The sequence below is a fragment of the Zeus faber genome, assembly GCF_960531495.2.
Source record: "Zeus faber genome assembly, chromosome: 15".
Classification (NCBI taxonomy): Eukaryota; Metazoa; Chordata; class Actinopteri; order Zeiformes; family Zeidae; genus Zeus; species Zeus faber.
In genome coordinates, this window is record NC_137194.1 from 14602533 (window position 1) to 14629485 (window position 26953).

Sequence of the window (26953 nt, forward strand, 5' to 3'; positions counted from 1 at the left end):
TTTTTTGTTTTCACACTGTTCAATTTTACACTTTTTGAAGTTCAGATTACTATTTTGTTTCAGTGCACTCATCACATTTACAAAAAGAGTTCTTGCCAGACCTGGCTGTCCTGCTCTGACCTGCCCTGCCATCACCGCACATCTGCGCCTGAGTCTGTGAACCCCTCAGAACCTCTGTGCTCCATCCATCTCCCAGAGCACTTCATAGCAGCACTCACATAGACACTACCACACACCTACCCCATCTCTCCTTCCCACACTTTAATAATAGAACTCAGAGAGACCTTGTCCTCCTGTGATGAAATAAATGACATCCCTGACCACCGTCTGCCTTGCTGTGCGTGTGTGCGTGCGTAGGTGCATGCGTGCGCGCATGCGCGTGTGCAGGGCACCCTCAATTGGTACGCCAGCAATGGGGTGCCCGTGAATTGCGCTTGGCTGCGCGTCTCCTTGCCCTGTTCCTCTTTATTTTAGATGTAGGCTATTTTATTTTACTCCGTTGCTCATTGAACGAAACAAAAGAAGCACCATGCTTAATGGACCGTGCGTAACTCCCCCCGTCGATGGATTGTGTAGAGCGACAAAATGGCTAGAGCCGGGCTGGGTGCGTGTGTGCACAGGGAGGGTCAAAAAAATATTGGCACCGGGGCCTATCACCATCATGTTACACCACTGGTGTGTGTGTGTGTGTGTGTGTGTGTGCGTGCGTGCGTGCGTGCGTGCGTGTGTGTGCGTCTCGAGGTCCCATAAGTACAAGAAAGTCAGTGTTGAATTTGAGAGGGGGGCAGTGGGACAAGAAGACTAACTTGAGGAAGGCTAGTCGCTTGGGTGCACTGCAGCGCCAGGGCCCAAAACTCCAGCAACAAAAATATCCCTCCCTCTTATTTCCTTGCTTTCACTGCTTCCTTTAACAATATCCACCCTGTCTGTTGCCTTCCAATCATTCTACTTATATAGGAAAACCAAAGACTGCTCAGCTTCATCGAGGTGGGTGGGAAAGAAATGGTATCTCACGTCATTATAAAACACACACACACGGTGCACACACAGTACTTATCGCCACATTCCCCTCGTTTAATGTGTGTGAGCTCAGCTCTGTTTCTGTAGTGTGTATAATGGCTCAGAGATGCTATCATCAGAGAGGGGCCAGTTTGTCTAAATGAGGGCAGCAAATTGACTGTAGTATTACTAAGACTGTAGTAAGGCCTGCATCTGGCAATCTGATAGGATCCCATTAAAGAGGGCTTGCGGATGAATATTATTCACGTTTTATTTCCCCTAATGGAAACATTCACTTAGAAGGTTTTTGAAATGAAATGTATTGTTGGGATAAGGCTTTTGTACCATTGATGGAACTGTTATTTCAAAATTTGAGTGAAAAGGGCCATTACAGTTCTTAGAGGGGAGGCAAAATGTTCTCCATAAAATGTATCTTCAGATATGGCCATGGCCAATGGATTATTGATACGAGAACTCCCATTGCTTAAAAGGGAGGCATATTTTGCTCATTTATGCCTCAAATGTATGACTCATGTACTACAATCCAGAGGGACTAGATGGAATGAAAACAGCATCTAATAAACAATAGTCAAAGTTTTGCATTAGGACGTAAAATAATACAATAGCATTGTGTATAACGTAGAATACGGCATCTGAGATGGCACACAACAGGGAAGCCAGCACGAGTACAATGACTTGCAGGCAGCAGCATTATTGTATCTCTGATGGTGTGGCAGACTGATGAGTTGAGTGAAGTAATCGCAGGTGATTCAAATCACTGATTATTAGTGAGAATAATGACAAGTAGTCTGTCTGAACTTTCTATGGCCTCATTTATCAGTCAGGTCTTGAGTTGTTCCTGCCTCAAAGGGACTTCAAATGGCACATCACTTCCAGTGATGAGAAGGATGGTGGGGAGGGGATCACTTCTTCCCTCGGCAGACTGATGTGGAGAGAAAGCCACAGAGACGCTGAGCGGTGGGCTTTTGTTGTTGTCAGAGACTGTTAGGGAACAAACAAAGCCACAAGTGACTTTTGACACTTGCCATAAATGGCTGCCATTCTTTAAAGCGTCTGTGTGTGTCTGTGTGTTTGAGGGTACCTACATCTCTGTGGTTCTATCTATCTGTAAATATCATTACATACATGTAAGTAATTAAATAAGTAACTTTATTTGTATAGCACCTTTCAAGAGCAGGGACGTCACAAAGTGCTTCGGAGAGGTGGATGATCATAAACATACATAAATACATACATAAAACACAATAAAAACATAAATAAATAGAAATTGACTTGAAATTGAGTGTCTTTTTAAAAGTGTTCACAGTGTCCATAGAGCTTAACTCCAAAGGGGGAGAGTTCAAAGTTTCCAACATTTGGGCGCAACAACCCCAAAAGCACGGTCTAGTTCTAGTCTTCAGGACAGGAGTCGCAGGACAACCAGCAAACCCCGATCAAAGGAACTTTGAGACCTGCTGGTGACACAGGGCTGCAGTAGATCTCTAATGTAAGCAGGTGCCTGACCATGCTCTATAGGTGATGACAATTCTTTAAACTGGATTCATAATTTGATGGGGCGTCAGTGAAGAGCCCTGAAATTTGGTGTCACATGATACCATTGGAGGACCAGGTGAAGAGTTTAGCAGCAGCATTTTGGTCTACTTATAAACGATCCAGGGATGTTATGCTGAGGCGGGTAAAAAAGGGATTTGCAATAGTCAAGACAGGACGATATAAAAGCTTGAGACACCACTGGCCTGAGGTTTGCAACAGCTACTTAAAAACTTGACATAGTGACACCTACTGTAGATTTCCTACATAGGATTTAACCGACGAGGTAAAAGACCGTCCCTAATCTTAGGGACAAGACTAGGAGGGGCAGAGATAAGGATAGCTGTTTTGTCTGCATTTAGTTGTAAGAAATTATCTGCCATCCAGTTTTTTGTAGCGTTTAGGCAGTTAATCAAGACTGACAATATAGCTTTGTTTTGGGGTTTAAAAGAGATGTATAATTGAATCTTCATAGCAGTGCCAGGAGATACCTTTTTAGTGCCTTATTAACTGTCCGATAGGAAGCATAAGCCAAACAGAATGGGACCAAGGACTGAACCTTGGGGCACACCACAATACAGCGTTTCAGATGAGGAGGCGAAGCTGCGAGAGTTAGAAGGAGAACCACTGCAGGGCTGACCCAGAGATAGCCACCCACTGTTCAAGTCTCTCAACCGATCGATGTGGTCAACAGTATCAAAAGCTGCACTGAGGTCCAACATCACCAACACCAAACATTCTCCTGCGACACCATGCATCATGATATCATTTGAGACTCTGAAAAGAGCTGTCTCTGTTGAATGCAACCGGTGGAAGCCAGACTGAAGCTTATCAATAATATTGTGCTTATCTATAGCAGTTATGAGCTGCTTATTTAACCACTTTTTCTAAAATGTTGCTTACAAAATGCAACTGGCAGATTAGCCTGTCATTTTTCTGAGATCATCAAGGTTCTTTTTTTTGAGAATTGGTTGAATAGCAGCTTGTTTGTATTGAGCAGGGACACAACCAGACAGCAGAGAGTTGTTGATAATGGAGAGCACAGCAGGACAAATAGAGCCAATGACATTTTTAAATAATAATATAATAATAATGGCTTTATTTACATAGCACCTTTAAAAACAGAGTTCACAAAGTGCTTTGACAGAGTGATAAAAGCAGTGTTCAGATCTTGATATTAAAAGGCAAAGGAACATGAATAAACAGTCATTTAATTCATTCATTAAATTGTAAAAGTGTATAAAAAGAGAAAAAAAAAAAAAGAAGATACAATATGAAAATAAGAAATATAAATGAAAGAAAAAAATATAAATCAATAAGTAGAAAATAAAATAGATAAAGAAAGGAGGTGACATCACATAAAAGCAGATCTATAAAAATGGGTTTTGAGAAGTGATTTAAAAGAAGTCACTGACTCTGCCGACCGACTCTCCTCGGGCAGGTCATTCCAAAGTCGTGGTCACCTTTAGTTTCAAGTCTAGACTTTGGAACAGCCAGGAGGGCCCCCCCGCCTGAGGTTCTGCGTACTGGCTCATATGGGGTCAACATATCTGTTATGTAGCTTGGAGTCATACCCAGACATGCTTTAAAAGTGATCAGTAAAATCTTAAAATCGATTCTGAACCGAACACGGAGCCAATGGAGAGAAGCCAGGATTGGGGTGATGTGATGTCATCTTTTGGATCCGGCAAGAAGCCGAGCTGCTGCGTTCTGAACTAGTTGGAGGCGAGAGAATGACTTTTGGTTGATGCCAGAAAGGAGGGAGTTACAGTAGTCTAGCTGTGAGAAAATTAGGGCTTGGATTACTTTTTTCAGGTCGCTGTGTGATAGTATTGGTTTGATTCTTGAAATGGTTCTCAGTTGAAGGAAGCAGGACCTAACTTATTTTTTTATTTGTTCAAGGTTTAGGTCAGAGTCAGACAGTACTCCCAAGTTTCTGGCAACAGACTTAATATTTGTGGACAGAGTGCCAAGGCCACTCAATATGACTGGTAGAATTTGGGGGAGTGAACAGTATGATTTCTGATTTAGAGTTATTGAGTTGAAGAACATTCTGTGCCATCCCACAGTTGATATCATTGAAACAATCTACAACAGCAGCTTGGCTGTTTGGGTCAACAGGTTTCAGAGGAAGGTATATCTGTGTGTCGTCTGCGTAGCAATGAAAAGAGACATTGTGTCCTTGGATAATTTGGCCAAGAGGCAGCACATAGATTGAAAAAAAATTGGATCTAAAATGGAAGCGGTACACCACAGATAATTTGAGCTGTAGAGGATGAGTCGTTACTGATGAAGACTGCGAAGATTCTTTCTAAAAGGTAGGAATAAAACCAGGCAAGTGCAGTGTCCTTGATGACAACCCAGGTGTTAAGACGGTCTATTAAGGCGGCATGATGTACAGTGTCAAAGGCTGCACTTAGATTTAAAAGAATTAAAATTGCACTGTCCCCCATATCGGCTGCTAAAAGGATATCGTTGGTAACTTTGAGGAGGGCTGTTTCTATGCTATGTAAAGCTCTAAACCCAGACTGGAATTTCTCAAATACTTTACTATGACACATAAAAGCCAAAAGCTGGGTTGATACCACCGTCTCTAAAACCTTTGAAAGAAATGGAAGTTTAGAAATGGGCCTTAAATGGTTAAGAACAGAGGGGTCAAGGTTTGGCTTCTTTAAAAGAGGAAAAATCCATTTTTCCAGCGAGCTATTTACTGTATAGCTTGGTCAGGGGGTGTAATTTCCTGTTTTATATTCTGAGCTTTTTTAGCAAAAAAGTTTAAAAACTCCACGAGATGGCGGGGGGTGGGGGGGGTTGATGGAGTCTATTACCTCAAATAAAATTCTGGGGTTGGAATACTTTGTAACAATCAGGTTAGAGAAGAAAGCTGCTCTTGCTTCTTTGACTGCCCTTTGATAATTGTGCATAGCGTCTTTCTAGATCTCAAAAAATACATTTAAACCACTATTTTTTCATTTCCATTCCTTTCTCCTACAGTCTCACTTTTGGTCCTGGGTGGATTCATTTAGCCCGGGCTGCAATGTTTTATTTGACTTTTTGTCCTTGTATGGGGCGACAGAGTCCAGGACAGTCAGACACATGTCATTAAAATGGGAGACAAGCTTCTCTGTGTTAAATTCTCGATAAAAGGCAGTTAAATGCGAAGCAGCAGCATTGAAAAGCTCGGAAAACATACTGACATGGACTTAAAAACACGGCGGACCGGATTGTTGGGAGTGATAAAACATTGGGATAAGACCACACTGAATAAAACCACTTTGGGATCGGACACACAGATATCCTTTCTCTCAATGTTTTATGGCTGAGACCACTGTACAGTACTAAGTCAAGGGTGTGGCCCTTAGAATGTGTAGGTTCTTGTATCGCTTGAATGAGGTTTAAAGAGTCAAGAACATCCATAAAATCAGTAAGAAAAGTGTGACTAGGGGAGCAGCCATGTATGTTAAAATTACATAAAATCATAATTTTGTGATAATTTGACATAAAATGAGATAACAACCCAGCATTCTTGGTTAAAAACATTATTTGGTCTCGGCGGTCTTTAAATTATTAAAATGATCACGCATTAAAATCAAGATGTTCAAATGATGTAAAACTGCTACGTGAAATGGGAGTGCCTTTAAAATCCTTTCTGTAGATGACAGCAACCCCCCTTGGCTTGGTGGAGAAATGTAAAGTCAGGTCTCTGTGTGATAAAAAGATCCAAATTATTTAAAGTAATAAAATCAATACACAAAAAGGATTTGTTATGTCGAGATGTGATGAGATCAAAGTTTACAGGTTTACAGATAGCAGCAGCAGAAGGTAAGAGAGGCTGTTTAGAAAGTCAAATTAAATTGTTTTGATTAGCCTTAAGTGGGCATGATAATGAGCGTACTACCAAAGGTCTATGAAAGGTAATGATGGTGGTTATGGTGGAAGGCGTAACAGTCCCATTTAGGAGAGCTGAGTGGGCTACTGGTGTTGGGGATGGAGGAGGTGACTATATAGTGAATGGATGTGTGGGACTCACTGACTGTCAGGATGTGAACGTATTGCAGGAGAGCAGTGTGAGTTAAATGTTTATGGAACGTGGATGGGATCCTTCATGGTTTGGATGGAGGCGATCGTCCTTAAAAAGCTCTAGTCTTTTGTGGAAAGTAAGTTGAAGGTGAAGTTGTCCACATAGGGGATGCCTCTGTTGCAGCAGTAGCCCTTCAGCCATTGTGCAGCTGCCGCAACCGACTAAACTTTGCATCGCTGGGGGGAGGGCAGTTGGCCAGATACAATGCACTGCTTGTTTGTATTTCAAAACACTGTTTATAAGGCCGAAAAAATCTTCTTTAGGTTCCCCGATTGCTGCGTTTTAAGGTCGTTGGTGCCCACATGCACCACAACAGCAGACTGACGGGTGATGGTTAAGCAACTGCGGGATGGTGATGTTAATGTCCTCGACAGTTGCACCTGGGTGGCGGGAAGTGCGGCACCTGTTGATCTGAACATGATGGTCCATGGATGACCCAATGACCAGCACGGTGGAACAGCCAGCACGACTGCCTACCGCAGCCGCCTCGGAGGATGTCCCAGGGTGCGCACCAACAGAGGAGCGAGGTAGAGGTCCTATGTGGTGAAGAGAAGGCTGGCAGCGGTGGAGGGAGGTTGCCTCCTTTGGCGATGGACGGAACGCTGGATAGACTGTCAAGGCATGGAACCAGAGGAGGAGGAGGCGGTGACGATGGAGATGCGGCTGGCGGTGGTGGAAACGAGGCTGGCGGCGGAAGAGAGCGTCTCGGTGGACTGTGATTACCCCCCCCCCAAGGGGGGAACTCCCGCATATCCCTGACATTGACTGTGGGCTCCAGACCTTCAAATCTGTTCTCCAGCCGGAGAGTCTCCAGCATAGAGCTGGCCACCGCTCGCCGCCAGGGTCCAGGGCTCTGGGGTGCAGCAGGTCCGGGACTTGGCTCCTCTATCACCGTCAGCGGGGCATCAGAGGGACCCGACTCACCCACAGTGAGAATGGATCTGGGCCAAGGGAGAGTGGTGTCAAAGTCCGGTCCAATCACAGCCAAGGACATGGAGCAGGAGATGGGCTTAGCCTGAGTGCAGGCGATGGAGGTCAGACACACAAACAATTCATCCTTCTTCTTCACATCCTCACGCAGGCAGTGGATGTCTTTAAAGACCGACTCTCTAAAGCACTGAGTCTGTCGACCAGGTGCAGACAGTTCTCACAGTCCGAAGAGGTAGGCATCGATTCCGGCATAGTTAGCAATATACTAAGCTAATAGGCTAACTAGCGCTACCTTTACATTACATTACATTTAGTCATTTAGCAGACGCTTTTATCCAAAGCGACTTACAAGGGAGAATAACATTCAGCTACAGGGAGAATAACATTCAGCTACAATGATGTCACTCAGTGTGTATTGTAACTTCACCTCTGATTGGTCAGACCACTGCTTTACATCCCTTGTCACTACCGCTTCACATACAGCTCTTTGTTGATACGCTGGAATAAAAAACAAAACTTACACTAGCGCTAGCCGAGCGCTAGTCAAGCCAAAGCCCACGTTCCAAAATCAGTTCAGGTGAGGGGTCAAAGCCAAGAAATAGTAAAGATATCACAGTGTTAACAATCCAAAATCCGTAATCCAAAATCAGGTCAAGTTATCCGGTGTAGGTGGGAGCGATTCAACGAAGTAACGCACTGACGTGACAGTCGGAAGTGACATCATATGATGTATGACAAATTGTGATGTTGGCAAGATGTCAAGAGGGCAAGGGGGCACTGATATCCGGCTCCCCTTCAATAGAAAACATTGATGGGAAACCCATTTTAATGATGAAGTGGAAGTTATTGGTCTCTATCTTTTCCTCCACATAGAATTGCCTGAACATCCTAGTCTGGGGTTCATTAGGGGCTTTTCCACTGCAGGAGTCTACAGTACTTCTGAAATTGGTTCCACCTGGATAGTTCCTGGCCCCGAAAAAAGTCCCTGCAAGAAGGCGGTACTTTTCGGGGGAACAAGAACCAGATGGGCAGAGTTTGTAGTACCGAACAATGATGATTTGTCAAAAGTACGCTAAGTGAGAATACCAGGCACGCCATTTTTAAATACCAATAAATACTGTTTTATAAAAGAAAATGCAAAGCCAGACCCAGGATATTGCAACTTTGCGACCAAAATGACGAACCTAACCTAAACCTAACATTTGCATATTTCATCTTGTCCTTATTTGCATAATCTTCACGCCTCCAAGGTGTGGTGGGTAAGCAAACAAGAACTCTTTAGGAGATGCTAACATTCCTGTTTCAGGAGTTTCTAAATGGGTCCTCATTTACTTCCTGTACCTTGGTGGAAAAGCAGCTATTATCTGATTGTCTTCTTGTAAATAAGAACCATACTAGTTGCTACAGAAGTAGCATATGTACTGTGTACGCTTTGTTGCTGAATTCCATACATTAGTGATGTGAAACACAAAATGAATGGCTTTAGACTATAAAGAAAGTCAACTATTTATGCTGAAATTAATTTAATGAATAAACAGGTTTAGTTATGGTTGCATGTATATTGCATTGCCTAAGCTGTTTATCTATCTTATAGTTGGATTTAGAAGAGAAGCTACACATATTTTCATGGATTACTTGTTAATGCATGACATTAGAAGATTTATATAGAGCATTTTATCAACATTAATGTAATTAATTTGATGTGATATAATCACCATACCCCTCTGCTTTCAGAAGGTTATGGTAAAAACAAAACTGTGTCTGTGACTAATTATTCCCTTGATGTGTGGGGCTTGTTTTGTCATACTAGTTTGTATATTACGTTTGTAGTCAGCTTTTCAGTTCACATACAGTAACTCTGATGGAACTTCTTGTTCAGTGGAGAAATAAGAACAAATTACCTGCACTTTTTACTCATAAATACAAAATGAGCTCCATTAGAAATAAAGGTTGCCTTTCCTACTTGAGTCATGCTCTTGGAGCTTTCTTTTTCTCTTCCATTTCTCTCTCCAACAGTGGGGCCTCATTCGAGGGAAAGGACAGATCTAATATGGTCATTGTAATTGTGTTGTCTGTCTTCTAAGCTTCAGACAAAATTGCTTTTGACTTGCAAATATTTCATATCGGATGGACGAAATGCCTTTTTAGAGACGGCCCTGGCATTCAGTGCGTGCCTCTGTAGGCCTCCTCTTTCTCCTCTCTTAAAGGTTAATAGTCTCCTGTCATTGAATGACACAGTGGCGTGTGTATGCTATTCAGTGACAAGGGGAGGTTAGCTGGGGGCCTCATTCTCTCAGGGCTACTGTTGGTTCTGTGCAACAGTCATTCACTAATGTGGGGCTAGACATGTAGAAAAAATTAGTAACAACCTTTTTTTTCAACCAAGTTGTATCAGTCATATAAATAACTATTGTAACACAGCAAGGCAGCGAGTACAGGAACTAACAGTAAATATTGATGTGTTCAAATCAAAGGGCAACAGCCCTTCATAGCCCTCATAGTTGTTATTTTCTTACATAATCATTGTTTGTTGTGCAAGTGCTGTTTGATTTTTCAATTACTTGAATTCTGGATATACAGAAGGCGCTTGTTAAAGCTGGATTTCCAATAGAAGTGATTTGAATGGTCAACCATTTGTTGTGATTGGTAGCAGAAACGTGTATGTTTGAAATGCTCTCTCTTCTGCTCTGCGTCAGTGGGAGCCGCGAGATTAACCAACCTGCCATTGGGAGGTTATCCACTGACAGACTAGTGAGATACATTTCTACAGTAAGCCTATTTTTTTCAATCTATCTTTCTCCCTCTTGCAGGTACGGAGACATGGTTCCTAAGACTATCGCGGGGAAGATCTTTGGGTCCATCTGCTCCCTGAGTGGGGTGCTGGTAATTGCCCTGCCTGTTCCTGTCATCGTGTCCAACTTTAGCCGCATCTATCACCAGAACCAGAGAGCAGACAAGCGGCGGGCGCAGAAGGTACAGGTGAACAAAATTTTATTTATCAACTCACCTGGGTCCCAGGGGGTTGGGCCATCGAGACCTCAAGCTCAGAAGGGATTCCAGACGCCCCTTTCCCCCAAGAGGACTCAACAGGGCTAAGGTCTCCCCAAGGACAGGGATGCTGAGTGGAGAATATTCATTGATTTGTGGTGACTGAGGAGCACATTGAGCAGGACACGCACACACAGCTTTTTGTGTGAGCTTACACACAGACAGATACACAAAGCCTTATATACACTTATATGCACCTACACACAGTTACATTTACATGCATAATTGCCCTAAACTTATCTTAAATTGTCACAATGTGACACTTTGATGAAATAGTGTTTATGACATGTGACTGCAATGCAAGGAAAATTCTGTTAAAGAAAGAAAATAAATAAGCAATGCAAAATTTACTGTCAATAGTTGAGAACATCCTATGTGATTACATTTTATTCAAACAAGTAAAAAATACCCTTCAGAGTCAGCAATTTTTTCTCAGTAAGACAAAGTTCAAAATATTTTTTCTCAGAGCAAGCAGAAAAATCATGTGGACTCATGGAGTCAGTTTGCGGGTGTTTTTTGTGACGGTGGATGAACATGAGCATTGTCGTTAATGTACTGTATAAACAACTCACTCACCAGTGTCTAAATCACGAAATACTCTGGACACTAACGTTATCAAGCCAACAGTTTGTGCATTAGTGTTCGATGCGTGAAGCCTCATCTGCATGTGCGGATGTTGCTTGTGGGTATCTACACGGATGTCTGGGTGTGATAACAATTGGCCCCATAAACCAGTGGTGAGCTCAGCTCTCTTAAGTATTTCTTATCGCTCAGTCAGCTATCTAATCGAATCGCCTGCAAACTCACCAGGGGCCCAGTGCCACAGCACAAGGCCTTCAGCCAGATTAGTAATGAGTCAGGCTGAGTGTTTATCACTCTTTCAACACAACCACACTAACATCAGACTTCACACAGTCAGCGTGTACAGTATACTGTCCCCAGCAGATATGCAACACCTAGCTGCTGACGAGAACGCTTCCCACTACAAGCACAGTAAATACAGTGTTGATAAATACTCCACAAAGATTGTAAAAAAAAAATGGAGTTCAAGTGTTGCTTGATTATTTTTCGTTGTTGTTTTGCCACAATTGTAAAAAAAAAAATTGGGACCAGCACCATACGTTTTTGGGAAAACTCCAAATGTTTACTATTTCGGAGCAATTAATGTGGTATGTTTGTGCCTCAAATCAGGCACTGTAAGAAGAGTCTGGTGTCATGACAACTTCAGGAAATACTGTCCAGGGACTGTAGGCTGGTATGTTTATTTGCCCAGTTGTGCGTAGCAATGTATGCAAATTAGTTTTCTTTTAAAGCCCAAATGTGATCATTTGAGGTGTGTCCATGGGCCAAGCACTGCAGCTGCACCGGCTAGTATGCATGCATAATTTGGCTGGTGATCCCCATCTGAGTGCGAGCCTGAGAGACATTGTTCTGCCAAGTTGGATGTGAATGTGTCAGGCCCCTGCAAGTGCATTAGGCTGGAGAGTGTTTGTTTGGGGTTTGGAAACACTGAAACGTATCCTCATCCAGACCTCTATTTCCTCTCCTTCCCCTGCTCTTCTCTCTTCTCTGTGGCAGTGTCTGCGACCCTCTGCTTTCCTGTCATCTCCTCTTAGTATCCCAGTTCCCCTATCATCTGTTTCTGTATCTGTGCTTTCATTGTTTTTCCTTCTTTTATCTTTCTTTATATCGTTGCGTGCTTTTTCTTTATTTCTTCCCTGGTTCTTCTTACCTCAGTGTTCACTGTCCTCATCTGTTGCTTCGGACTTTCAACCTCTCTCTCTCTCTCTCTCTCTCTCTCTCTCTCTCTCTCTCTCCCCCTCCCCTTCTTACACACACTATCAATCTCTCTCTATCTCTCTCTCCATCTCTCCGTATCCCTCTCACTGTAACTCTCTCTCTCTCTCTCTCTCTCTCTCTCTTACACACGCTATCAATCTCTCTCTATCTCTCTCTCCATCTCTCCGTATCCCTCTCACTGTAACTCTCTCTCTCTCTCGCTCTCTCTCTCTCTCTCTCTCTGCTTATTACTGTCATCCATCTCTGTGAGAGCACTCAGTGTGTAGTTTAAACCTGTTTAAAGTGCTTGCAGTTCAACCGTGGCCTGACCACTGCCCAGTCTTAACTAACCGTAACCTTGTCTGCCGAGAATGGACACCGTGGTCCGATGCGGCTGAGCTACCGAAGGGGAACGCGTACGCGGGGAGCCAAAAAGAGAGAGGGGTGAAGGAAGGCGAAGAAGAATGTCAAAAAATTAAGGAGATTGAAAACAGGGTTGGAACAGGTTGGGGGGGGGGGGGGGTGACGAAGAAGGCCAGAGGGAAGGAGGGATCAAGCGCGGGGGGGTTAGAAAGGGGGAGAGCTGGAGGGTGTGCATGTCCTAATGGTGTGTTCTTTCCTGAAATAGCTCTCACCCAGATGAGGTGTTGGCTGGAAGGAATAGGTGTGTGTGTGTGTGTGTGTGTGTGTGTGTGTGTGTGTGTGTGTGTGTGTGTGTGTGCGTGCGTGTGCGCGCGCCCGTGTTTGTGTATGATGCGTGTGTTTGTGTGCACTTGTGTGTGTGACTTTGAGGGCCTTTTTTTGCGTGATGTTTTCTGTACATTTTTGTTTGTGCAGAAGTGTCTGTTCATATCTTTGGTATTTGTGTGTGTGCATGCGTGCGTATGTGCGTGTAGGTGTGTGTGTTTGTGTGTGTATCTGTGTGTGTGCGTGTGTGTTTGTCCAGCGTACTACCTGTCAGTTCAGACCTGACCTTGGTCTGTTCCACCTTCCTGTGCGTGTTCTCCGCTGAGCCGCAGTGCGGTGCAGCGTCCCAAACAGCCTCCTGTACAAAACATCCCCACTTTCAAAAGCATCGGCCGACTGGCCGACCGTCCGACGTGGCGCGGCAGTTTTCAATGTCCCTTTGGTACACAAAGTATCGACTTGAGCGCTACTTTGATCGATCTCTGGCTTTTTTGCGGAGCTTGGTGACTTGTTTTGCAATGTACACAATAAGTTATTACGCTGAGTTTTACTTCCTTTGACAAATACTTAAACATTACAAAAAAAAATCACCTTCATTCGTTCTTCATGTTCAAGTAGGCTGTGTTGACATAGAACGGTCCGAAGACCGAATGACTTCTTTGAGTAAATACAAGTTGAGAGCTTTAAATGGTTCTGTCATTAATTATCTCATTAGATTAAGTAGACCACAGCAGATAATGCCTAAGTTTGCTTGTTTGTTTAATATTGACAAACCCGAATGCTGGGCAGAGAGGAGCTCAATTTAATTTAGGTAATCTAATGTGTGGTAATCTAATTTGGATTTGATTCAATGAATTTAGATAATTTCCTGAGAAAATATGCAGGAAACCCTAGAAACGATTTCCTATATATTGTCTCATAATTGTTTGTAATCTTTTATTTCAGGCTGTCAAGTTCAAGTTCAAGAGATTACTTGTCACATACATACACATACGGTCGTACATATATGCAGTGAAATGTCATGACACCCGGTGATTACGCACAAGCTCTATAAGCTCAAAAAATACTCTAATGTGCGCGGCTATTGTACATTTCCATGGGTTTCAAATGGCCACTGTGGTCATGTCTAAATGTCATAATACCTATAATCATAATGTGCTTGCTCGATGTCAAGATAGCGTTTAAAAGCCTATCGTACAGCAAAACACAGACGCCAATGTGTAAAAGGGCAGTGTACTCGATGTGTAAAGGGGCAATGTGAAAGAGTCATTACCATTATCTTGTCCACTCTTTCTCCCCTCCATCACCGTTAATGACAACTGTGATCTTTAATGTCCCACCACAGCCATGGGTAGTTCAGGTTATTCTTGCCATATTCTTCAATCCCCCCCCCATAAGAACCCTCTCTGTTCTTTAGTGCTGCTTAACTTTAATGACACATGACCTTCACATGGCCATTAAGCCAGACGTTTAGCTACCGTCACTGGTCATTTACAGCGGCAAAACACCATTTGCCCAGCGTGCATTACCTGCTGTCTGTTAATTCATTTGTGATAATGTGAGTAAAATAAAATTTCCATTCAAGATCAGCACTCACAGTGCTCACGCGATTGAAAGGACAGCAGACAGGCTCGAGGAAGGGGAGGCAAACACGACGCCATTGAGTGGAGATGCAGTGTTAGTCTTTCCATTTTCCCCAAGTCCTACCCCCCCCCCGCTCCTCTCTATTCCCCTTGCCATCTCCTCTACTCTCTCATCAGCTCTCCTTGCTTGTCCCCATCCTCCTCTCCCCCATGTCTACATCCATCTTCATTTGGGTCTAAATCGTTAGCTGTTCTGGACTCCCATTACAATTAGGTGTCCATCTGGGTGGTGGTGGAGAGATAACCCTGATCTATCTGCCTGCACGGAGGCAAGACACACATGAGCGCCACTAGTTGTCGCGTGTGACAAGGTATGACATGCAGTTTTGAAATGTTCACACGCTTAACGCACACGCACGCTCACACCTCAGCCTCAGTCGTTTTCAGTGGCGTTGCCTTCCTTTCAGGCCGAATGAAAAGCTGAGGAGAAGTTCTATCTCTGCCTTGATGCCCGATCCTGTAAAGCAATTACAGCAGCAGATCTTTCTTCTGAAAGAAAGTTCCGTTCTGTGAGAGGTTATATTTTAGTTGGCCCTCGGAACATATCTACATAAAGTTAAGATTATCCTCAGGAAGCTCTAATTACAAATTCTGAATATGGAACCTGCGAGACAGAAAGGTTTCGATAAAGAAATCATGTGGGGGCAGGGAGGTGATTCGTGGGTACATAATTTGAGAGACCACAGGAATCCCAATGAGTTTTTTAGCATTGCGCCTCTGAATCAAGCAGCGGTTTGTCCGTTTCTTCAGTTTCCTTGTGTCTCTCTCACTTTGTACTTAGTGCTAGATATGCCTTCTTGCCAAGGTCACAGCCTCTTGTTTTCTTGTACAGACGCAGTGAAACACATGGGGCCACTTGCTGGACAATTTTTCACATATGCTCATGTTTAATTCACACAGAACCTAACGTAAAACACACCGCTGGGGAATCATTTCACAATTCCGCGACTTTAATTGGCTCCCTGTGCTTTTGTATGGTGATTTCATTTTGTTTGACCTCTTGGAATCCCGTTCTTTAATTGATTTGAAATATTTTCTTTGTTTGCACTTTTTTTTATTCTAGAGGTCAGGCACACTGCGCACAAATGAATCCCCCGGAGAATTATGTGGAATATTTAACAGGGATGTACATTAAAATAAATATTCCTGTCTGGATGTCTGTTACTTACCATTACATTAGTGACACATGGCTTTGCTGTGGAATTTTTGTTTAAGAACAATTAATAAATCAGCTCCTTGTTTATATGAACATGTACTGTATACTGCCTATGCATATGCATGATAATCCTATTATTATAATCTAATAGACATTTACCAAACTCTACATCAGATTTGGTTCTACAACTTTTGCAGATCGAAGTATTGTAGATGAAAGCAACATTGAATGACTTTAATGTTGCTTTGCAGTAGAATTTTACTTTAACAGCAAAGTATAAATCAGCTCCTTGTTTTTATGCCCATATACAGTGAACTGTATATAAATAAATATATATACATGCATAATAGTAAAATTATTATAATGTTATAATCTCAAATCTAATATAATGGCATCTGATATAATACAATCTAATACAACAAGATGGGGATTACCTCTAGCCTCTAGTTTAGTTTGTCTATAAAGCTGTATTCACTCAACGGGAAGATGATCTAAATCTAAGAGAAAATAAAGGCATCCTGAGAACAGGCTTTTTTCCCAATATTGTATTTTTTCTTTTTGAAGAACAGCACCCAGCCGTCCTGCAAAGTGCTTGTTTACTTTCCTTCTACCCCATGAAAAAAGAGTAATCCAGGCTTAGCGAAAACATTTTTTGTCAGGCTCTGTGAGTGGCATTAGGTCGAGGCCAAGCTCTCCCTGCTCCACAGGCAAAGATTTGTAAGCCAGAGTTGACTGAGAACTTGACTGACTGAGAATCAATGTTCACCTCAGTTCATTTCTTCCTTCCTTCACCAACTCCCAGATGGGCCTTCACATTTTTCTCCTTGCATTCCCTCTCTCTCTCTCCCCCACCCCCAACTCTCTCTACTGTATACTCCTTTTTTTTCCATTGCTCTCTACCTACAGCATAGCATATGTGCGTGTGCGCGTGTGTGTGTGTGTGTGTGTGTGTGTGTGTGTGTATGCACGTACAATATCTCATGTTATTGGTGGACCTTGAAGGAGGCTATTGACGTGTTTTCTTGTTGCAAACATATCAACATATACAAGCTCTTTAAATGAGTGACCGTCCCAAAAGGAGAAAATCTGTGTGTGTGTGTGTGTGTGTGTGTGTGCGTGCGTGCGTGTGTGGGTGCATTAGGCACTGCCTTGTCAGATGGTCTCCTCTTTCTGTTGTGTGGTTTCAGGGGAAGCCTGAGGCAGAACCTGATCCTGTGTGCCAACTCTGCTGCTCCACAACTTACTCTGTCAAATTCTCTCTGTGCAGCTAAATAAAGTTTCAATTCACTAGGTACCGTGAGTTTCAGGTAAGTGGACTTGCTGTGATATATCCAATATGGAGCCAAGCATCGAGCCAAGCATTTTATACCAGAATGGACTTCTAATATAAGCAGTTTAATTGTTCTAGCTGCTGATAATTAATGGTCTTTCAATTAAAGTTACATTGAATCCCAGATTGAGGCTCCATGGCAGGAAGCAGGAGAAAATTATACATCTGACGTCTGGGAAGATCTCAAGACTGTCAAGCAGCGACATCTAAACGTTCCAATTCTTCTCCGAGGGTGCTTTTTATTGCAATGATCATTATTTTGGTAAAATTATTTAACACTTATCCCTTCATACCGTGTGTGTGTGTGTGTGTGTGTGTGTGTGTGTGTGTGTGTGTGTGTGTGTGTGTGTGTGTGTGTGTGTGTGTGTGTGTGTGTGTGTCTGTGTGTCTGAGTCTACGTTCTGGAATGCGTGCACTCTCTAGGCATGTACCGTCCCTCTGCTGACGTGTGTGTATTATGTGTGTGTTAATCAAAGCCTGGCTCTGTGACTCTCTTTCGCTCTTGTGTGCTTTCAATGATGCTTTACCAGCAATTCAGGCTCAAGCTGTCATTCCCTGGCTGTGCCTGAAAGCACAGATGGGCCTAAGACACAGGCGCCTGGGTCCCAAAGGCCCCAATAATCTATCAGAGAGCAGCAGAAGTAGGTTCAATCCAGCGGGACATGTTCTTAACACCTCCTCTATTACCCCTGCACTGCCTGGCAACGGTAAGCACGGAGCAGGAAAGTCAGAGGCTCCTGTTTGAACAGTGACCCCGTCAAGGCGATCCGATTGGCCGAGCTCAGTGCCAGAGCATTAAGACGGGGTTATCCAGAGGCTCTGTGAGCGCTGTGCCAGCACAAAAGGCCGTAGGTACAGAAGTGTGAGGGCAAAGAGAGGGCAAGGCGTGCTTATCAAGGAGAAATGGAGCCAAATAAACAAAGAGGTTTAAAAAAAGAGTACCAACAATAATGTCAGTAAATCTCAATAGAGTGAGAGTGGGAAATGATAGTCACGTGAACCTCGCATTGTGAAGCTATTGTGTACATATACACTGTGCTGGTGTGTGTGGTATTGGCTCCTGTAGTGTGTGTGTGTGCGTGCGTGCGTGTGTGTGTGTGTGTGTGTGTGTGTGTGTGTGTGTGTGTGTGTGTGGTCCCCTTAAATGTAACACTTTAGAGTCCCATAGCATTAGTGAGAGAACGAAAGGGTGCAGGTCAATTTGCATTGCTCCCTTTTTAAATGGATCCCAAGTGGAGGGAAGAGCTGTCATTTCCATGTATTACCATATCCTGCTGTGTCAGAGTGAAAGCCAACCACAAACCCTCACTGATAGATGGGGGCCTATGTAGATATATGTACAGTAGATTAGGTTGTGTAGAACAGGCCAGAAGAAATACACATCTGTGTGTGCATGAATACCTGTAGACACACACACAGAGTCTGTTTATACACACATCCAAAGAGACACATCAAAATTGTATTAACTTCTCGGTGGGACAGGGGTGGCTCAGTAGACAGGTCGTCTGGTTGAAGTTTGTACGACTAAAATCACCCTTTTAAATATTAAATCTCCGTTAATATTTTAGGTTCAGCACAGCAAGAGAGCATCCGCACAAGAGAGTAGTCGTGCAGTCGTACCTAGCCTGACAGCCAACAGTTTGACTTTGACAGCAAAGTGTAAGATCTTTCCGGAAGTGAGCGACTCAAATTACATCATCCATTAAAGTAGTCAGTGTGGTAAGTGAGGACTCGACGGAGCTCACTCAAACATGCATACGACAAACATAAACACACACACACACACACACACACACACACACACACACACACACACACACACACACACACACACGGACATACTAACACACAATATACATGAAGGAAAGAAGGCTGGACATGTTTCTTTGAGAAGAATCCCAGTTGGAAACTATAGCGAGTGTCACAAGATGCATTGTTGGTTGTTTCATTTTATTTTGTTATTACAGTATATACAGAGTTCATTCAGAGGACCACGTTGCTTTCCTTGGTTCCTCCTTCGCTGTCTGTCTTTTCTATGTGTGCGTCTGTTTTTTCATCTCTCAGAGGAGCGATGGGAACAGCCAGAGAAAGAAAACAGAGGTAAAAAAAAAAAAAAAACTGGGCCTGGGCCTCACGTCAGTCTCTTTGTGTACATGTGAGTATTCAGGCGGACGCTTGTGTAGCGGGTCGGGGCAGGAGATGGAGAGCATCATGAGCCCAGATACTTGCTTTATTTGTTTTCCGAAACAAAAACAGAGGCATTTCACCCGGCAACGAAGCCGAACCTTTGCATGGCAGTACTGAAAATACAACCCGTGGGATTGGAAAGCACTGTTTTAAATGCAGAGTGACATTTTGATGCCCATGTAATTTGCATCACATTTTGCCAGCGTGACTGCTAGCCGCCATTCTGGCTGATTTTCAACCCAAGGAAAGTGTTATCATGTACTCACCATGAATCATTTATCACTATCACAGGAGTTCAGAGTGAATCCTGGAGTAGCACATGTGAATACATGAAGGGATGAACTTTAGCATTCACACAATGATTTGGATCATGTAAAACTCAAGCCGTGCTTTTTGTGTCAGAATGATGCCCAATCATTTTGACCTGGGATGCAAGTCGGGCTGTGATTAATTAGTGCTCTCTGTGGTTTGTTGCTCTTTGCAGAAAGCCCGTCTGGCCAGAATACGAATATCCAAGGCGGGCAGTTCCAGCGCTTTCCTCCACAGCAAGCGCAACGGCCTCTTCAATGAAGCTCTGGAGCTCACAGTAAGAACCAACGCCCATAATGCTTCATATTGTTCCTCTGGTAACCACTCGCTCGTCAAACATTTCACCCAAATGCAGGGCTTTCATCTTAGGGGTATGCCCCCGGAAAAAAATGGATTTGCTATATGTAGCTTCATTTCAATTTCACATTATTTCATATTATTACCCATGCCATCCTTAGCAGTAAAGATTTTTTAAGTGTAATAAACCCATGTTGAGATAGAATTTGAATAATTTATCAGGAAATGCGGGCAGGCCCCTCCAAAACGAAGAAGGATTCATTTGTCATCTACACGGAGTGTCAAATATGACCAAATACAAAGTTTTCCTTGACATTCTAGGTCCACCGTCAAGCTCACAAACTGTAGAGGCAGGGGCACACAAATCCCAGAGTTATTTAGTTTTAAGTGTCAGGGACAGAAAACCATCTTCTTGAAAACGTGACTCGGTCCCGAAAACGTAAATAAGAAAACCACACCAATGATTTAATGCCACTTACCTCACACCAAACTCACAGCCAAGAGACAGTAACAAAGCATTTTGACTTGGGCCAGGCTGGTCCCTCTCCATCTGCATCTTCTCTGAATTCAGGCTGTGTCTAGTTGGAGCAGTTCACTGTGATCTCATTAGATAAGCTCTGACCTAATGTGAGCATCTCGGGCCCAGATGAGAAATTGGCTTGAGGCGATGCAGCAAAGCAATGTAAACACGATTCCGGGATGTTCTTGCTTCACCAAAGCACCACAGTTCACGGGCATTGAATTATTACATGGCTGACACACTGCAAAGAAAAAAAAGAAAAGCAAGTGCCGTCCTCGCCTTATCTCTCTCAATTTATCTTTTGCTCATTTTCGACCCCTCGCTTGCTATCTCTCTATCTCTCCATATCTATGTCTCTCTCTCTCTCTCTCTCTCTCTCTCTCTCTCTCTCTCTCCATTGCCCCACACACACACACACACCCTTCTGTCTCTGTCTCCCCTTCCTCTCTTTGCTTTTCTCTTATCCTATTACATAAATATGTCTTAACCTCCTCAATATTACTATGAAGGCTTGCAGTCATTTCTGAAAAATCAATACCATACAACCTCCAGCATTTTTGGAGTGATTTCGTACATTTTTATCGACAACCTTCTTGAACAAGATAAATTCACATCTGAACACACAATTGAATCATCAAGAGCCTGCTGTCCTAGATAGTACATACAGTAGCTATCTGTAGCGTGCTGCTGCACATGCTGTTGAAAATATATTTTGTTTCCAGTGTTACAAAAAATCCTATTCATCTGAATTTAACCTCTTGAAAGGTTAGACTGGGGGGGGGAAAGATCCAGGGTTCCAATTTCACAAAAGACAAAATAGAATTGTCGGCTGTTGTCAAGTATTTTAAAGGCACCTTTCCACTATAAACATCATTGTCGAGGAACTTGCCGTGTTTGTGATAATGGCGTCATGACATCCACATGCTGTGGCTGGAAAATGTGTTTCAAAATAAAAGCACAGTGACTGTTCACTTTTACAAAATATATATATGAAGAGATTTTGAAGAAGTGGATGTCTGCGCCCCCATGGTCCACTCAAAATGGATCCACCCAATCCACCAGTTGAGAATGACAGTTCTATACGGTACTCTGTGGGTGGCGATCCACAGTAGCCCCCAGACAGAAGGCTAATAAGAGGATTCAGTCGCAGGTGCGAAAATAACTCCAGATACAGCTGTCTTGCACTGCCGTGCTTGGTATCGAAGAAGTGGGAACACAGGTGAGCAGTCTTGACGAAGCGAAGCCTCGTCATCAACACTGGAACACATCCTCTAAGCAGGAGTGCAACGTGCTCCACGATGCAACACTAGACAACTGCTTGACAAGGGCACTGTGGCAACAAAATACAAAAAATGCAAATAATTTGCCTTTTTTGCATCGTGGTGTGAAACAGACATGATCAGGGCAATGCTGTTTCATAAACAACTCAAGAAATTCTAGATGGGAAGGCGGCGTCATCTGTTGATGATGACTGATGCAACCCATTGAAAGCTTGTTTATGTGGAGCACTGCTGCAGCCCTGACAGGCACAGTGACGACACTCATGTTCCCAGGCTCAGCAATAAACTGGGAAATTCATGCAGAGAATGAATTGAACACCACGTGTAGCTTGTAGCCCATGCAAGGTCATATTTGGCAAAATGTGATGCAATCTATGTTTTCCCATCCGTTTTTTCCATTCCTAAAATATCCTCCTGTGAACTGAACAAGTCGGGCTATTTCAGGAACAGCCAAAAAAATATATAAGGCTATTATATGTTGTGTGGTATCATCTTCCTCCGCGTAAAAGATTCATGTCAAACACATAGTCTAGATCTGAAATTGAATTTTAAAGTAGTGTTAATATCACCGGCATCAGCGGTCTTGATAACACACACGCGGGGATGATAAATAGACAAATACACCAATATAAACACGAGCACTGTTCCCAAATCCTTGCGCAGAGGTTCAGGTCTGTTCGGGTTCTCCGAGGGTGGTGGGACTGACATCACTTCATAGCCCACTCATTCTGTGACTCACCTCACTGCTTCTAGGAAATGACTCTCATATCCAAGACACCACAGCACTGCAAATAGCACCCATGCGTACCCACACAAACATCCATTGGAAAGGGGAAGGCATGCTTTTAATACCGGGAAATGTGAAAAACAAGTCATTAAGTCGTGTGTGCCTATAGCCAAGGTACGTGTATATTTTTATGTGTGTATACGTATATGGAGTGAAGCGATTGTGGGTCCAGTGAGCTTCACAGATACACCCTGCGGGGCTGTGAGGTCCATTGCGGACGAGCATGATGTGGCGATGTGATCCTGTTGGCTGCCTGTACTTAGCTTCACGCCATCAACAGATCAAACTCTGTTCCTCTCTCCTTTTTGTCTCCCTCTCCACTCGAAGCAACTTCCTTACAAGATGAACCTTTCAGATCAGGTACTGTGCCGGCAAAACCAGTCGCACACATCCCCCTTCTGATTAAGGCCTTCTGAAAAGAAAGTCAAGTATCTCATTCTGGGTATCTTTCTGTCTGCATTTACCTGGTTGTGTGTGTGTGTGTGTGTGTGTGTGTGTGTGTGTGTGTGTGTGTGTGTGTGTGTGTGTGTGTGTGTGTGTGTGTGTGTGTGCGCCCACGTGCATGCATGTGCGTGCGTGCGTGCCTGTGTGTGTGTGTGTGTGTGTGTGTGTGTGTGCGCACGTTATAACAGAGTTCCATTGAGGAGGAACAGCAAATAAGTAAGTCCACCTCCCTATTAGAGAGCCAGCACCACCACCTGCTGCACTGCCTGGAGAAAACCACTGTGAGTACACACACACACACACACACACACACACACACAGACACACACACACACACACACACACACACACACACACAATAAATGATTTAATGTTCACATTATATCTAATTTATTCGAAAAAACATAGAATAAAACCCTGAATTGATTTTTACTTGTTTTTACTTGTCAATTTCATTGCAGCTATAGCGACAAAAAATGTATACAAAACAATTCAGCGATATATTCCTTATGCTGCGCTGTGTTCCTAGATGACACAAACCATTGTAGTGTGGCGTCCAACACACTGAGGTTCCCAGTGGCCAGTCACGGATAGCAAGTTCATCTCGCCGGACATTATTTGAGAAGTTATAGACACATTGCATTACGGAGCTGTCCGCGTCAGCGTGGCATGTCATGACACACACTAGTGCCGGTACACACACATGGACACACACACACACATGCACACAGATACGCTTACACGCATGCAGAGAGAAATGCTCATTTCTTCCTTTATGCGTCTGTAAAAACGGGAAACAAACAACACAGGGGCTAATCTAAAGGTCAGTAGAGAGAGGAAACGCTGATGGAAATTGATTCTCAACCAATGTTGACACACTGTAAAGAATACAATGTGCACAGACACACACTCACACACACTCACATCATCTCACACACACTCCTATAAAAATAAGGGTTGGTGAGTTATTGACCCAGGCTACGATCCAGAAAATGAGAGGCTATATCAAACCACATTCTCTACATGGACACAACGATGACCATTTAAAATGTATTTTTCGTGAGTCCGTTTATACCTTTTTTCCTATTGGCCTCTCTCTGTCATTCCCTCTCGCTCTCTCTCTCTCGCGCGCTCTCTTTACTCACTGTTCCCATCCTTTTTTGTGTGCCTACAGAACCATGAGTTTGTGAACGAGCAGTGCTATCAGCAGAGCTACTTAGAGGGGGGTCTGCAGAACTATCCGTCTCGGAGCCCGTCTCTCTCCAGTCAAGAGGGTGTGACCGGCACGTGCTGCAGCCGCAGGAGCAAGAAGCGCCACACACCTTTATCCAACTCCAGCGCCCTAGCGGGTGCTCACATGCACCCCCTGACGCACACACACACACACCAGCATGGCTTGCAGGAGCTAAGCACCATCCATATCCAGCCTCTTAGCACTAGGTAAGTGTTTAAAATCCGCCTCCGGTGCTTTTTCAGCTGTTTCATGTTTTGTTGTTGTTCTTGTTGTTGTTGACACTCTCTGCTTCAAGAGCAGCAGATTGCAAGGTCACCGCCAGACATGTTTGACACATAACTAATTTTGAAACCCTTAGTTCAGAGTTCCTTGCTCTTCAAGGTCTGCTGGTCCTTAAAGGCAGGTGGTAGATCCCTGTCTTCAGTTTTTCAGGTTGTGTGAAAAAACGATGTGTTGATTACTAACCTTGGTGTCTGACCGAGAGGAAACCATTATAATATGCCGTTCTTGGAATCATCAAGATTATAACCTTAGTCATGTTTCAACCGAATACTCAGTAGTAATTGGTCACATCAACACAAAAAGGTGGGACAAACACTGGTGGTGCTCGGTTCCCCCCGTGCATCTTGCATGCACGCGCTCCGCTCCGCTCCCTTCCTGGTTCTCTGAAGTTCAAAACCACATTGTACGAACGTTGTTTGTTCAACCGTTAACAGTGTGCCCCACCATGTTGCCGCCACGTGCAAGAGAAACCGGCGAGTGCAGATAATCCATCTGAGAATGAACGGGAAACAATGTTTTTGGAGGAATTGTTTACATCAGAGTCTCAAAAGCCTTCATCTCAAGGTTGTCAGGAGGCTCTTTTTCTCCGTGTCCCCGTCTATGACCATCAGCCACAGAAAAGCGAAGTTCAGTTACATCTTTTTACAGATTATTCAAAATAAAGGCCAAAACGTGTTTTCTGTTTAATCCAAGCGTGACATACGTGACCTCAAAGCATAAAATATATATAATTATTAAAAGTGGGTATATGCAATGCCAACTCAAAAATGAGGTGGTATACCCCCTATACCTGCGTATACCCTGCACTACACCACTGATCCAAAGTGCAGGAGCCTTGGTCTCAGGCTGTTTCAGCCATGATCAGCACAGACACAAGCTCACACCCATCCAGGCACCAAAAAATCTGCCTCTTGACGACAGGTCTGTTGAGTGCGTAGACCTATTTATGTTGAAAAATCCTCCACCCCAAAACTTTAGTTTGAGTGGTTGCTACGCTGGCTCTCCATTATTGATGCCACTGTAACTAGTAGCCGAGTGTTGCTTCATTTATCACAGGTTTCCATTGGTGATGCATGGCATTCGATTACTAATCACACCACCATTTCCCATTATGAGAAGAACTGTGTGAAAGCAGGGACATAAAGTTGGCTGGAGTTGGCCTTTAAGACAAATTGCCCAGTAAGTAAGCACATAAGAGCTCTTATATCTTCCAACTTTCAACTAGAATATCCTTTGTTTATGTAGTTCAAAACATCTTTCCATTCTTCTGCAGCCTCATTTTGCTTAAAAACACAATAAATCATTGTACCTCAGGTCACATTGAAACACAATGAATCAGAAAAATGACAAGCAAATATATTCTAAAAAGTTCTCCAATACCACTGTTGGACCAGACATGGAAAGAATGGGGGCTTTTAAATTGAAGTGACCTTCTCAGGCGCCTCTCAGATGTGGTTCTTGAAGGAGAGGAGAGCATTCAATCAGCCCCCCAACCCAGATTTACCCCCGCCGGCGACCGACAACAAATCTGTTTCTCTCATCTAATTTTAATGGACACCAGAACCGCGTCGTACTGCCATTGTCATATTTCTGTGCCCGTGCGTCCTCTGCAGTCGCTCCAGTCTAAACATGCGCGTGGACGAGCCGGCTCCTCTCAACTGCCAGAGTGGCAAGATCACCACGGCGATCATCAGCATCCCTACTCCGCCAGCCACCACTCCGGAGGGGGACGCGCACCCGCCGGCGGGCCCCGCCCACCAGAACGTTGTCAAGGTGTCTGCACTGTGAAGACCGGCGTGCGGAATGAGAGACAGACGGAGGGATGGAGGGATAAAGACTCATTGAGATTGACTGAGATGACAAAAGGTGGGACTGGACTGGGAGCAAGGGGAAGGAGCCGTTCCGAGGCCCAGTCCGAACAGGGTGGAGGCTGCCCTCTGTTGGACATGTACTGTAATGACATGGACTCCCTGTCTAGATGTAGATGTTGGGCGGTTTTTAGACAAGTCTGTTCACATTAGAGGCTGGCTTGTGTGCTTGCGTGTCTGCGTGTGTATGTGTGAAAGGTTGATATATGTTTAATTTTAGACTAGGGGGTATGTGAGCGTGTCTCCAAAGTTATCAGAGATGTATTAACAGAGTATGTCATGTGTCACTGTGCACAAAGCACCTTTTTATGTTTTGAACTTCGGTTCGACCAACATGGTGTTTCTGGCAGGAACTAAAAGGAAAAAGGTAAAACTTTCTTGACAAAATAAAGTTATTAAATATACTATGAAATGACATTTTTCCACCGAGATGACTTGCCCTTGATGATCTGTGTAATTTTGGTCCACTTATCTGCTGGTAGATGAATATACAGTTTGTTTTGAGGTGACATATCACTCCACCAGTGAAAACTCTTCACAT

General features: G+C 43.7%; 1 protein-coding gene across 1 annotated transcript in view; it reads left to right on the top strand.

The window, feature by feature from the left end:
- Positions 1 to 26332, top strand: part of LOC307241604 (A-type voltage-gated potassium channel KCND3-like) — a gene marked incomplete at its 3' end in the record, with an annotated part of 116133 nt that extends 89801 nt beyond the window's left edge. Inside the window, exons 2-7 of the mRNA XM_080015784.1 lie at positions 10372 to 10540; positions 19876 to 19977; positions 22912 to 22944; positions 23217 to 23309; positions 24203 to 24468; positions 26158 to 26332. Coding sequence (XP_079871910.1) covers positions 10372 to 10540; positions 19876 to 19977; positions 22912 to 22944; positions 23217 to 23309; positions 24203 to 24468; positions 26158 to 26332 — 838 coding nt within the window. The remainder of the gene's footprint in view (positions 1 to 10371; positions 10541 to 19875; positions 19978 to 22911; positions 22945 to 23216; positions 23310 to 24202; positions 24469 to 26157) is intronic.
- Between the last annotated feature and the right edge of the window lie 621 nt (positions 26333 to 26953).